A 15,292-nucleotide genomic window follows, 5' to 3' on the forward strand; every position below is an offset into this window, starting at 1 on the left:
GTATGCATGGGTTTATGTATGTGCATATATAAGTTTACATGTATGTGCGTATGTGCGTTAACATGTCTATATATCTAGAATTTATTGAGCAGACAGGGGGTAGGGGCTAAAGGTGAGGCGTGGGGGAGCTAAGACTACTAGAATTATTCTCCTGCATAAAAAGTATCACAAAGTATCAATTTTCCACATATGAAACATAGGCCTTTTCACCAATGTATATAAACATTGTGCAGTAAAATATAGAGTTTTTTGCAGACATGTTCCTAGGTGAGGGGCTGGGATGGTGGGGGTTAAGGTGCAGAATTCTTGCTTACGCATTACAAGGAAGGGCACCTGGTAAGTTCCACTTGCACTCACCCTCACCAGTCATCCTTGCACTGACAGCAGCTCTGCACGGCCCCGCTTCACAATGTTTCACCACTGCAGATGTGCAGCATCCTGGCCTGAAAGGGAGATCACTGTTTATCCTGTAACTTGCAAGTCACCTGTGTAAACCCTATGAGGAGCGCTCAGTGGGTTAATGCACCTACTGCAGAGATTTGCATATAGCCTGAAAGTCCCACTTCCAGTTCATGGAGAGATGCCGGTACATGTCTGCTTGCTGTGCAGAGCCTGTAGTCACCTTGCTTTGCCTGCATATGGTTACTCGCTTGATTCCCGACGATAAGCAAGGATCACTGCTAACCCCAATCTTTTTAAATGTGTTCGTCAGACAGGAGCAGAAAGGCAGCAGATACGCACAATGGGTTAATTTAGGCAGGTGTGCGTGCACACATTGAAGAAAACCTGTGCACTTATAAGCAAAAGCACAATTGGTCTTGGACAGTAGGAGGGGCACGGGGTCATGACAACATCTCTACTTCTCTACTTGCAAGCTTCTTTTAAAAAGTGATATTAACTCAACCCCTTACTCGTAACTCAACATATACCCACTTTCCCCCGTCCCAGTGCTGGAAAAGGAAACATTATTACTGGGGGGCCCTCTCATCCTCGGAGGGGCGGGGCTGTGGGGAGGACGGGGTGTGGCTATGGGGCGTGACAATACAGTATCTCTTTATAGAACCCAATCCAAAAGATTTGCATAAAAGCAAAGAGAGTTATGGGGGCATAAGAATGCTCACAATTTTAAATCTGAAGCATGTCTTATAGTGATTCCGTGAGAACCCCTTTTGAGTGAATGATGGAAGTTGGGCTTTACAGTTTTGATTGGTCACACTTCTCACCCTAGTAAACAAAAATATGTGCATTGTATGATATATACACCAGTGTGGACACCTGCAACATACATGTGAGGCTTCGGCTTTTTCTGTATTCAGTTTCCCGTGAATCTACTGGAAGTGTTTAATTGTTGTGGGTTGCTGTGCATGTGATAACACAACTTTGGGACAGACCTCGCTGGGGGGGGAACCTGTTCTGAAGCATTGGTAACAGCACAAGCAACCTGCACTACACAGATCAGACGCCTGTGGGTTGCACGTCCGTGTGATAACACCACTTCAGAGCAGATCCGTGAGTGTAGTGGGCAAGGCCCTGGGGTTGGCCCACAGGAATACAGGGCAAAGGGATGGCCCCACAGCTCGCAGGTTCAGCACCTCGGACATGGCCCCACAGCTCGCAGGTTCAGCACCTCCGTCAGGGCCCCACAGCTCGCAGGTTCAGCACCTCCGTCAGGGCCCCACAGCTCGCAGGTTCAGCACCTCGGACAGGGCCCCAAAGCTTGCAGGTTCAGCACCTCGGACATGGCCCCACAACTCGAAGGTTCAGCACCTCCGTCAGGGCCCCCACAGCCCGCAGGTTCAGCACCTCGGACATGGCCCCACAGCTCGCAGGTTCAGCACCTCCGTCAGGGCCCCACAGCTCGCAGGTTCAGCACCTCCGTCAGGGCCCCACAGCTCGCAGGTTCAGCACCTCGGACAGGGCCCCAAAGCTTGCAGGTTCAGCACCTCGGACATGGCCCCACAACTCGAAGGTTCAGCACCTCGGACAGGGACCCACAGCTCGCAGGTTCAGCACCTGCGACAGGCCCCCCACAGCTCGCAGGTTCACCACCTGCGACAGGGCCCCACAACTCGCAGGTTCAGCACCTCCGTCAGGGCCCCCACAGCCCGCAGGTTCAGCACCTCGGACATGGCCCCACGACTCGAAGGTTCAGCACCTCGGACAGGGACCCACAGCTCGCAGGTTCAGCACCTCGGACAGGGCCCCCACAGCTCGCAGGTTCAGCACCTAGGGCAGGGTCTCACAGCTTCCAGGTTCAGCACCTCGGACAGGGCCCCACAGCTCGCAGGTTCAACACCTGGGACAGGGCCCCACACCTCGCAGGTTCAGCACCTCGGACAGGGCCCCACAGCTCACAGGTTCAGCACCTGGAACAGGGCCCCACAGCTCGCAGGTTCAGCACCTCGAACCGGGCCCCCACAGCTCGCAGGTTCAGCACCTAGGACAGGGCCCCAAAGCTCGCAGGTTCAGCACCTCGGACAGGGCCCCACAGCTCGCAGGTTCAGCACCTGGGACAGGGCCCCACACCTCGCAGGTTCAGCACCTCGGACAGGGCCCCACAGCTCACAGGTTCCGCACCTGGAACAGGGCCCCACACCTCGCAGGTTCAGAACCTCGGACAGGCCCCCACAGCTCACAGGTTCCGCACCTGGAACAGGGCCCCACAGCTCGCAGGTTCAGAACCTCGGACAGGGCCCCAAAGCTCGCAGGTTCAGCACGTCGGACATGGCCCCCACAGCTCTCAGGTTCAGCACCTGGGATAGGGCCCCACAGCTCGCAGGTTCCGCACCTCGGACAGGGGCCCACAGCGTGCGGGGCCCCACAGCTCGCAGGTTCAGCACCTTGGACAGGGCCCCACATCTCGCAGGTTCAGCACCTGGGACAGGGCCCCACAGCTCGCAGGTTCAGCACCTGGGACAGGGCCCCACAGCTCGCAGGTTCAGCACCTCGGACAGGGCCCCACCGCTCACAGGTTCAGGACCTGGGACAGGGCCCCACAGCTCGCAGATTCAGCACCTGGGACAGAGCCCCACAGCTCGCAGGTTCAGCACCTTGGACAGGCCCCACAGCTCGCAGGTTCAGCACCTGGGACAGGGCCTCACAGCTCGCAGGTTCAGCACCCTGCGCTATCCCATTAGCAGTTCACTCTAGGCACCCCTTCCTGCTCGGTCCGTGCTGGTGTAGTTGCTCTGCTGCTGCCTGGTGTGTCAATGCACGTGTGCGTGTGTGTGTGTGTCTGCTCTATGGAGGCTGTCCGGGGCACCAGCTGACCTTCTCTTTTCCTCTTTCTAGAAGTAACAGTTTGTTCCACGAGGTGGTGCAGATGAGCTTCGAGGTCACCAGCTTCAGCAGCCTCTCAGGGACCCAGCCCGTCACGTGGCAGGTGGAGTACCCAGGAAGGGGTATGACGGACTTGGTCACCTCGGAAATCTTCGTCAGCCAGAAAGACCTGGTTGGAATAGTCCCACTTGCAATGGTAAGTCCCAGCCCAAACTTAAAGGCATTGCACGTAATGTAAAGTAATGTAAAGTTATGTAAAGTTATGTAAAGTGGTCTTGTATAGCGTAACGTCTGCATTTTGGCGGCCTCTAGACACTAGTGCTTAACTGTTGAAAGGCACATGTTCTAGCCCATTTCTGGGAACATGATTTGAATTGCAAGAGAGAAGCTTTAGTGGCACAGCACACCTTCTAACCCACTGTCCAGACCTCGGCATGTAGCTCACTGATGTGCCAAAGCACAGCAAGAGCACACCTTGTTGTACAGATCACTCTTCCCCAGGTGTTATCACGTGCAAAGGACCCTGCTTCTAATAGCAGGAGACAACTCTCTCTTCTGGGACCTCATGTAACTAAAACCCAGGCACTGCCTCTTCTACCCATCACATGCATGCACTAATCCCCCACCGTGGTTTTCATCTAAGCTGTGTATTTCTTTCTCTATTTTTAAGTAATGGCTTTGATTGAAAGTTGACATCGGACCCCTGTCCTCAGGGCACTAGAGGAAAGGAAATGACCGGCTCATGTACCCTGCAAGCAAATTGCTTTTAAACTCACACACACATGCATTTACATGACATCTTATAAGGCACCTGGGCCTCATCCATAGGTACTATTTTAATTTCACAGTTGCAAAATACGCGAGCATCCCTTCTGGATTGTCCATATGTATCGGGCAGTTATCTGAGAAAACCATGTTCCACTTTGAACGTCTAGGGAGCATTTTTGTCTGCATACTGTCATTTGGATGAGGGAAAAACAAAAGTAAATTATTTTATTTCTTGTAAATTGCAATGAGCTCTGTTTCACATTTATATGCCTAGAGCACAATCTGGTATTGCATTATTGCATTGCAGATAATGTATGCACTGCTGTCTGTCTCTTTACGTACATTTCAGCTCTCCAGGGATTTAGTAAAAGAGCATTGTCAGCCACATGTCTTTCTTTTCCTTGCTGACATGCATTGCGCATATCTTCACACTGTTGAACGTCCACGCACACTTTCATTCCTTTAGATTTTAGGCCTGTTTTTGGTCCAATAGGCCTCATGTCTGACATCACCATTTCTGTGCTGGCTTTATATTTCAGTGGGCATTTACACATGACTCTGGCCTCTTAATTTCTGGCATCCAGGGGCTAATTTTCACTCCACAACTGTGACACACTCTCCTGTAGCCCCCCACATTCTCACTATCCTCCACACTCTCCAGCATCTCCCACATTCTTCACTACCCCCACACTCACCAGCAGCTCCAACATTCTCCACTACCCTCTATACTCTCCAGTAGCTCACCCATTTTTCACTACCCCCACACTCACCAGTAGTTCCCAGGTTCTCCACTACTCCCACACTCTCCAGTAGCACTCACATTCTCTGATACCCCCATACTTACCAGTCGCCCCCAACATTCTCACCATCCTCCACACTCTCAGGCAGCTCCCACATTCTCTACTTTCCCCACACATTCACCAGTAGTCTCCCACATTCTCACTATCCTCCACACTCTCCAGCAGCACCCACATTCTCCAATACCCTCTATACTCTCCAGTAGATCACACATTCGTCACTACCCCCACAGTCACCAGTAGTTCCCAGGTTCTCCACTACCCCCACACTCTCCAGTAGCACCCACATTCTCTGATACCCCCATAATTACCAGTCGCCCCCACATTTTCACCATCATCCACACTCTCCAGCAGCTCCCACATTCTCCACTACCCCCACACTCACCAGTAGCCCCCCACATTCTCACTATCCTCCACACTCTCCAGCAGCCCCCCACATTCTCCACTCCCCCCACATTCACCAGTAGCTCCCACATTCTCCACTACCCCCACACTCTCCAGTAGTACCCACATTCTCCACTTCCCCACACTCTCCAGTAGCACCCACATTCTCCACTACCCCCACACTCTCCAATAGCTCTCACATCCGTCACTGCCCCCACACTCTCCAGTAGCCCCCCACATTCCCCACTTCCCCACACTCTCCAGTAGCACCCACATTCGTCACTACCCCCACACTCTCCAGTAGCACCCACATTCTCCACTACCCCCACACTCTCCAGTAACACCCACATTCTCCACCTCCCCCACACTCTCTAGTAGCACCCACATTCTCCACTACCCCCACACTCTCCAGTAGCCCCCCATTTTCTCCACTTGCCCACACTCTGCAGTATCACCCACATTCTCCACTAGCCCCACACTCTCCAGTAGCCCCCCACATTCTCCACTTCCCCACACTCTCCAATAGCTCCCACATTCTCCACTACCCCCACACTCTCTAGTAGCCCCCCACATTCTCCACTACCCCCACACTCTCCAGTAGCTCCCACATTCTCCACTACCCCCACACTCTCCAGTAGCGCCCCACATTCTCCACTACCTCCACACTCTCCAGTAGCTCCCACATTCTCCACTGGACCGCACACTCTCCAGTTGAACCCACATTCTCGACTACCCACACACTCTCCAGTAACACCCACATTCTCCACCTCCCCCACACTCTCCAGTAGCATCCACATTCTCCACTACCCCAACACTCACCAGTAGATCCCAGGTTCTCCACTTCCCCACACTCTCCAGTAGCCCCCTTAATTCTCCACTACCCCCACACTCTCCAGTAGCTCCCACAGTCTCCACTACCCCCACACTCCCCAGTAGCCCCCTACATTCTCCACTACCCCCACACTCTCCAGGAGCTCCCCATTATCCACTGGACTGCACACTCTCCAGTAGCACCCACATTGTCCACTACCCCCACACTCTCCAGTAGCCCCCCACTTTCTCAACCTTCCCCACACTCTCCAGTAGCACCCTCATTCTCTGCCTCCCCCACACTCTCCAGTAGCACCCATATTCTCCACTACCCCCACACTCTCCAGTAGCCCCCTACATTCTCCACTACCCAAACACTCTCCAGTAGACCCCCACATTCTCCACTTCCCCACACTCTCCAGTAGCATCCACATTCTCCACTACCCCAACACTCACCAGTAGATCCCAGGTTCTCCACTTCCCCACACTCTCCAGTAGCCCCCTAAATTCTCCACTACCCCCACACTCTCCAGTAGCTCCCACAGTCTCCACTACCCCCACACTCCCCAGTAGCCCCCTACATTCTCCACTACCCCCACACTCTCCAGGAGCTCCCCATTATCCACTGGACTGCACACTCTCCAGTAGCACCCACATTGTCCACTACCCCCACACTCTCCAGTAGCCCCCCACTTTCTCAACCTTCCCCACACTCTCCAGTAGCACCCTCATTCTCTGCCTCCCCCACACTCTCCAGTAGCACCCATATTCTCCACTACCCCCACACTCTCCAGTAGCCCCCTACATTCTCCACTACCCAAACACTCTCCAGTAGACCCCCACATTCTCCACTTCCCCACACTCTCCAGTAGCACCCACATTATCCACTACCCCAACACTCTTCAGTAGCCCCCCACATTCTCCACTTCCCCACACTCTCCAGTAGCACCCACATTCTCCACTACCCCCAGACTCTCCAGTAGCTCCCACATTCTCCACTGGACCGCACACTCTCCAGCATACTGCAGACCCCACAGTTTACCCAATACTCAGCCCTATCTCGTTCACTCTCCTGTAAACCACACCTGCTCCAGGCGCGGGCCCTCTGCGAGACCATCACTTCTCAGGGGGGGGAGGGGCACAGGACATAGAACAACCTGCAGGGTTCCAGGTGACTTGCAAGCTGCAACACACTCCACAGGGGTGAGCGGGCCGTACACTCCTCACAGCTGCCCGGGCACCACAGTCTGCTGGTCTGTGTAATGTATGTGGCCATGTGGCCCACACCTGCTGTACAGAGCTCTGTGGGGCTTTCGCAGTATTCCTTTGAGGGACCAGTGGGAGTGGGTGGGGTGTCTTTTACCTCTGACACAGAATTGAAAACCAGCAGAAGTCTTCCTCTCGCAGCAGGCTCCCTGCAGCTATGCTCTGTGCGCCCACGCCCAGAGCCATTATGGCACAATACATACAGGGCGAGATGGTGGGTAGTGGCGATTACTGTGGCGCGCTACTCTTTCTGTCACATTTCTTAATCGTGATTCGTGGCCTGTCGTTAATTTCAACCCCTTGGTGTCATGGTCTGTATTTAGGGGGAAGGGGGGCTTCAGTCTCTGTTGTTGGGTTTGTTTTGCCCGTTGTGTCGATGTGCCCGAGAAATGTGACAATAATTTTGCTGGCCTTGTCACTAGCCAGGGGCTACCGTCACACTTCAGCTCACTGCCTCCACACCCGCACTCCACACCCGCAAAGGCCGCCCAGGACTGAAATGCCAGGCAGTTCTCCTCCGAACAAGGCGGCCACCAGCACAGCAGAGCCGTGCCTTGGCATCGGCGGTGTTATCAGAGAAGCGTGGCTCTGCAGCTGTGCTTCTAGGCACAGAGAGCCGGGGCTCCATATCCTGATGTCCATTAAACTCTTAGGCGATGGCCAAGAATGTCAACATGCGCCAAGAAATAGGACAGCCCCTCTTCTGAGAACAAACCCGAGCCCCGGGCCTTTCTGTGCTCGGGGGAGGGGCGTGTGTCTGCGACCACACCGTGGTTCACTGTGCCAGTCCCAGAGGAGTAGTAATCCCTTCGGTGGCACCGCAATGCCTTGCTGTCTTGGTCCCTCACTGGGGAAAGGACATTACAGTAAAGATGCGGCTTATTATAACGCGCCGAATCCAAGGAGCACCGCCCACCCACCTTCACCCCTGAAATCCGCGTGCCCCTCACTGGTGCCTTCCACATTCTACTACTGCCTTCTGCACTTTTCTGCAGCCCCCCCTCCTCCTCTTCATGACTACTGCTGCAACTGGCTGAACCCTCTCTACCCCGCTGGTCCCTTCAAGCCTGTGCAGCATGTCACACCCTGCTGCAACTGAGTGCAGTGTTCTGGGGCCTGCTGACGTGTGTTGCAGACAGCTGAGCCCGCCACCCCGCCACTCCATTCTACAGCCCACTCCTGTGCTATTCCAGACCCTCCAGTCTCCCCATCATATGATGTGACAGTTATAACGCGCCTATACACAGGTGTTTCAAGGCGCGACATGCACCAAGCCATGACCCGCTGCAGTCTCCTTACCGTGTAGTGCACCCTAGCGCACTCCTGCAGGGTGGTGACGCCTATATCACCCTCCGGAGTCGCAGTGTTACTGTCACAACCTCTTGCAGCATATCACCCGCTGTCACAGCCTCACATGCGCTAAACAACAATGTATTACACTACCACATTTTCTTACATACTCTTGTCCCCCTAATGCACCACCCCACAAAACCTAGAACCCCATCTGCACCGCCCCCCTACCTACCACACCCATATAGCACCCATCCACAGACCGTTGCCCCTCCAGAACATTGCTGCTTCCACCAACCCCCCCACACGCTCCTGCAGAGTTTGTTACTCTTCCTTGTCGGCTCTATATGGCCGGAGTGCCTTCCTCCATGCTCAGGTAGTGATCGAAGTGAGCGGGAACGGTCGGGTGCGCTGTTCCACGACTTTGTTCGGTTCACTTGTATCACTGGCCACAGGTGGCAATTGTGCCTTCTCTTGCCACATCCCTTAACGGTGATTTACTGGAGAGTAGAGCTAGGACGTCCCTTCTCGCTGCTTCCACTCCCCGCTTAAAGTGCCGCACGTGCTTTGTCGCTGTGTGGTGCGATCTAGTCCCGAGACCTCCGGCTGAATCGATGGCGCTATGTAGGTTTGCTAGTAGTGGTTTCATACAAAAAATGATTTAGTTATTTAAAAACTGCGTGTGGGGAATTGTATGTTAAATGTCAGAACCTGTTGAAAACATTTCCAGCACAGATACTGCAAGCCTCGAGTACTCCAGAAGCATCTAGAAGGGAAATGGGTCCCAGAGAGACAAGCAGTCATCTCTGAAAGACTGCAAGCTGTCTGACTAAAGTGAGACGCCAATAGATGGGCCCTGTTGATGGGTCTCGCAGAAGGCGTTACGGGGTCTTCAATGGGCCATCACAGAAGGCGTTAATGGTAAATAACAGTAGCTCTCTGCTGGGCGAATCCGCTATTGCGCTCGCAGACTCCCGGACGAGCTCCAACTCTTCTGAAGTGCCCACCTGCTCACATTGGGGGCGGGAGGGGGTGTGGGGGGGGGGGTGGAAGGCGTGAGCGCGGCTTCAGAGATTATGCTTCGAGCCACTTTTCCGCACATTGCAATGTTCCTATTGCGCTTCGCATCCGGCAAATGCGCCTCCGCGCGCAGCGCGCTCCCGCGCCGCCTGTCGCTGCTCATTTCAAACGAGAGAAATCATTCCCGCACGAGGGAGCAAATGTGATGTGGGGAGCAGCGAATAAAAGACTTTGGAGCCGCCTGCCTTCCTCTCCAGATTGCTTTAGCGCCCCCATAAGACGGAACAGAGCCGCCATGTCTTCTTCCGTGATGTCGGGGGAATGCTAAACTCTATCCAGGTGGGAGAGTCCTAACAAGATGAGCCCGTGCTTAGCCAATCTCGTCCAATCCCACAGGAGAGCTGCTTCTCATATCATTCATCCAGCAATCTCACTGCTGGGAAGTTAGGGAGTGCCGATGTGCGCTCAGCACGCCTCGGCGCCACAGTCAGCCTTTCAGTAAAGTGCACCAACTCGTGCACACCCACACACCCTCTTTATGAATGGGGCGGGCCGGGGTCATGCAGAGGAAAACATGTTTGCACACATTTTCTCCCACAGTGGGCCTATGAGGGCCACAGCAGGACAGGGGTTAGTGTGATAAAGCAAATTCTAGGGTACCAGTGGTCCAGGGGTTAATATCGGTTTCTAAACTATCAATCCACCCCACACCTCTAGCACACCAGAAGGGATCCGAACAGATTGGAAACACAAGCAAATTATAAAGCTCCTTGTCCAATTTTGGTAACGTGGACGGAACGGCAGGCTTATCTCCGCAAGGTCGTGGACCGTTGGTAATTTGCAACACAGCAAAAATACAGTTATTACCCAATGATAAAAGCAGTATCCAGTCAAGGTTGTATACAAATATCTACTTTATTACCATCACAATAGGCATCCCAATAACAAGACTAAATAGAACACACTCTTTAAAGGAATGCAGAGGACAGGCAGTTTCTAAGAAAGAAAAGGGAAGCACTCTGGGTACTGACAGGAGGGTAGCAGGTATGATTAATAATCACAATCGTTTTTAAAATGCTCCTTAGCTTTTGCAAATAGGGAGAGCGGATCTTGAAATGTACCTTTTGCTGTAGTTGTTCTTGGTGCAAGACAGTGTCGAGTCCGCTTCAGGGCGCTTTTCAGGCTTCTGCAACAAAGTTCAGATGGAAGTTATTGGCGGGTATCAGGAGGCAAGACGATTCAGCGAGCAAAGCTTGGCGAACAGCTTCCGACTGGCCTTCACGGTGACTCAAGGTCAGGAATCGTCTTCATGTTCATTGGCAGCGCTGGTCGAAATGGCTCCAGTTTATTTATTTTTCTTGTCCTTTGTTTTGGGATCAGTGACCTTCTGGCACTCCCTGTCCAGGGAGCTTGCTACAGAGTCTATAAAGGCACGCTGTGTGCTGGCTGGGTACCAGTTCTGGAGCGGATGGAGGGTCTCCTGAGTTCTTTTCTCCCTCTGTTCCCTGGGAGAAGTCTAGGGGCGAGATCTTGCTTCCCTCTTTGGATGCCCCTGGCCTTCATTCACTGGCAGATGTAAGGCAGACTGGACCTTCAGCCAGGGTCCAAGGATGAATTCCTCTTTCTTACTTCTTGTGAAGTCTTCAGATGATCTGCATAAAGAAGGACTCTAGCCCTCATTCAAAGCCAAGTGGGCCACAGTGATTGGTCAAGGCTGAGCCTACATGAGGGAACCAATCCTGGGGTCCCTACCAACAATTTCCTGTATGGATGAGGTCTTAACCAGAGTGCTTTGCAACAGGAAAAGGAAAAAGGGTGAAATAGGAACAAGGGGTGTCCCAGAACCAGTATGGCGGAACCGTTTTCTCAACAGAAAGAAATCTTGGCTCACTCTCCTGTGATACTAGGCCCCACTCACCTTCTTGTCTGTTGTGATCAAAGAGGCTCTATGAGGCCACAGTCGCCTCAGGTAATGGTTCTCCCCGTGTGATTCCTTTTTTAAAGTGGCATATCCCCCTTCAAGATGCTGAGAGACCAGAATCTCTGGCTTATGCAAATCACATTCTTCTACCTTATAAATAGGGTCCCCCTGCAGGAGGACTACTGTAAACATGCCGTTCCAGACATGACTGTTCACTGTCAATTGATACGGAGGCTGGGAGCTGGCTTCAGGTTTACACAGTTGCATATGAAAGGTTGTTAGGGGTTTCCAGTCTCCTTTGTTATACCCTACAGCCAGGGCCCCCTGTGAGCATGTTTGATGTACACTATGTGTATGTTAATCGCTGCCACCAACTGTAGAGCCCAACAAAAGAGCAGGGCAGGTCCATGGAGCAGATGTTAGTTAATCAGGCTGTCCATGGAAGGGTGAAGCTCCCCCCTCCTTGGGGTGACATTGTGTCAACCTCTCCTATCCTATTGCAACTAAATCAGACAGGGACAGTCTATACCTGTAGGCTCTGTCCAGGCTGGAGTACACAAGTCTATTTGTTTGTTGTGGTGTGAGAATAGGAAAATGTGTGTGGATTAGCCCTACACATTTTCCTGAGGCAGGTCTACCATCATCCATTTTCTAAAACATTACAAAAACCACAGCCACGTGGATGGCTACATTCCTCACAGGAAGTCTAGCCTCACTGTCTCTTCCTGACAGGTTTTGGGTGTGCTGTGAGGCAGCAGCTCTTGTGATGGATCACTCGCCTCTTAGCACTCCCACTTGGGGGTATTGACTGCCGGTTTGTTCCAGGTCATGGTTAACAGGCGTTGAACACACTGAAGACATTACAGTTCCTATCAGGGTCACGCAGGAGGGGCTTACTGTCCCCTGAAGATCTAGGCCATGGGGGGGGGGGGAGTTTGGTAATCAGTCAGTATGTGTAGGTAGAGAAATACTATGCCATCATGCAAGCACACTGCATAGTTAAGGCTAAGGCAAATTGTCTACAGAGTTTCAGAAAAAAAAATTCTTAATAGCTCTTGAATCTTTTCATGAAAAAACCTGAAACAATTCCACAGTAACATTTAGAGGCAGCCCCCCTGTTTGGAAAATGTCAGAATATTTCATCTATGGTTTCATATTTGCTTAAAGAAAATGTGTTTTCAACAGAAGAGCTTTTAACATGATGGATTCTCATAAGGGGACAAAACATATCAGCCCAAATATCTTCAAATTGGCAAAGTCGGTTTTCGAGATTGTTGACATGCACGCAGATATCATCGTGAATTGATGCAGTGAAAACATAAAAGTGAAAATCAAGCGGGTCCATTCTGAGATAGTCATCTTTTAGGATTTATCTGTATATCACGTATGTGCATCTTTAATCCAAGCTGTACACCTATATGTAGCTACCATGCACATGAAAATCAAACCTGATTCAATGTGAGAGTTTGTACGCATAGAAGGCGTGCACGAGACGTGGATTGGAGGACTGTATTTCAAACATTCGTACGCTACTTATACGCTATACACCGTGCATTCACAAATGAGGGCACATCAAACACTCATGTCGCTTACCCCACACACTCTTATTACACACACACTTAAAACACACAGACTTAAGTCACACTCACTTATCACACACGTGAGACACACACACTTATGACACACACTTTTAGAACACACATTTTTTAAATATGTTGAGGAAATGTATTGGAGATGTAAATTGCGTACATGTACAAACTGTAAACCATTAATACACTAAAGACTCACAAAGCAAACACTCATAGGCCTTACGCTACCCATGCTTAAGCCACACGCTGTTTTGACAAACGCACTTAACGATAATTATGCCACCCAGTCACCTAGAGCATTGAGGGCTACAAAATATGATTTCAATTAATGGACATGTTCTAAGCAAAGTCGACATGTGCCTGTATCAGGAGCACATTATGTATAAGTATGTAAACTGACATCTAAGTCAGGACTAACTTTGATGTTCATTTTCATATATATATATATTTATTTGAAGAATAGAGATATCAATTTCGATCAGACATCACTTAGACATTTACAAATGACGGAGGCATTCATGGGAAATTTGCTTGTACTATCAGAACGATGACAACAAGTGGCTTCTGCATGCCTTGTGTGTGTGCCCCCAGGATGTGGGCTGGACTGTCTGGTTCCAATACACATTCTGAGTGCCAGAGAGTCTGGTGTGCTGTAAATGCCTGAGACCACCGTTGTCCGTGATTGGTCCATGTCTGCTGTGTGTGTATATGAGCAGATCTCCCAATAGGTCCTCTTCATTTTGGTGCGAATGAGATTCTGGATAAGAGAGGGCTCCAAACACCCATACCAGGTCGATCTCTTGAGTTCTCACTGAACGAAGGATAGGATCCAAGTATCCTGAAACTAAGAAGCCGAGTCAAGGAACCACTGGTGACACGCTGGAAGGTTTGGCACCCTGAGCCCGCTGTAGTCCTGCTGGACCCCTCTGCATCTGATCGAACTAGAAGGTCTGCGAAGACACTTTGACCCATTAGAACAGTGGTTTTAAACGGTATAAGCATAATACCGCCTTGTTACGAATATTGTCCTAAGCCCATTCGCGTTGCACGGAAAACCGTGTCTGAAAATTTTCGAATTTCAATCAACTTCGCTGCCATTTTAAGAATCACTCGCCATTTTGATTTCAACTCTTGTCTTGTGTTCTAAAATGGTGGACTGTTGTTTTCAACTTGCAGCTGAGCCGCACGACCTTTGAGTTGTGTTAACATTTAGGCTGACCAAGATCAGACTGTTTGTTTTATGCAAAGAAACCTTGTGACTCTTATGAACTGCAGTCCAAGTGTTGACTGCGCTCACAAGCCTCATCCTCATATAAACAATGAGACAATGGAAAGTAAACTCAGATCGTGTGTTCTGACTGAACTGCATTGTAGCGATTCTTGAAACAAGGCTTACTGTGGATCAGAGAACCAACACCACCATTGTAATTTCATGGACATGCAAACTTGTTAAATCCGTTGTAAAATATTGTAATATTTGACATGTGAACTGGACACGAACCCTAGCATGTAACTTATTAGTTAGGTGAGGGGCTGGACAAAATTTGAAAAACAGTATAAAAGTGTCTGTGTTAAGATGTCCAGCACTCTCACCCCTCACTGTGTCTGCTGATACACACAGTGAGGTGTTGGGAGCCAAATAGCTATCTGTTTGCTTTGATACGGTACAGAATAAAAGATATTTGAATCTTTTCGACCCGGTATTGGCGTATTTAATTTTGTTGTACTAAGCCTCGATATTTCTTTGGTCTTTCAGTGGGACCAACTATTCTCGGCACCTTCATCAATTTCTGCAAGTAAGCCTTCTCGGAAGTGTCCCTGGGCCAACCAGTGGACTGACCAGCTTGCACAGGACCTTTGCTCTAACACCACCGTCGTTTTCGAGGAGACCCTTGAAACTTGGGGCATCGCAAGCTCTGTATTCACGGCACTCTCACATTGACTTTCATAAACTTGGCATTCCCAGGTCTGAAGTAAAGAGAGACCGTCTGAACCGGAGTACACGTGGTTACCGTGTTGCCCAGCGTGTTGAGGTACTTCAGAGGTGCCTTGCTGCTGTGCCCCGCTGAGCCCTGGAGCCTGCTACAGTGAAACTGGCCTGATCCATCCACCAGGAGCGGAGAAATCACCACTGTCCAGTTTGGGAATCAACGCTGTAACTTTGCCCA

At 51.0% G+C, this 15,292-nt stretch overlaps 1 protein-coding gene across 1 annotated transcript in view; it reads left to right on the top strand.

Moving 5' to 3' along the window:
* Window positions 1–15,292, top strand: part of TMEM132C (transmembrane protein 132C) — a 1,669,387-nt gene that overhangs the window by 1,039,330 nt on the left and 614,765 nt on the right. The window contains exon 4 of the mRNA XM_069620123.1: window positions 3,292–3,475. Within this exon, the coding sequence (XP_069476224.1) occupies window positions 3,292–3,475 (184 nt within the window). The remainder of the gene's footprint in view (window positions 1–3,291; window positions 3,476–15,292) is intronic.

This window comes from Ambystoma mexicanum, chromosome 10 (genome assembly GCF_040938575.1).
Source record: "Ambystoma mexicanum isolate Mex_15411 chromosome 10, UKY_AmexF1_1, whole genome shotgun sequence".
NCBI classification, from domain to species: Eukaryota; Metazoa; Chordata; class Amphibia; order Caudata; family Ambystomatidae; genus Ambystoma; species Ambystoma mexicanum.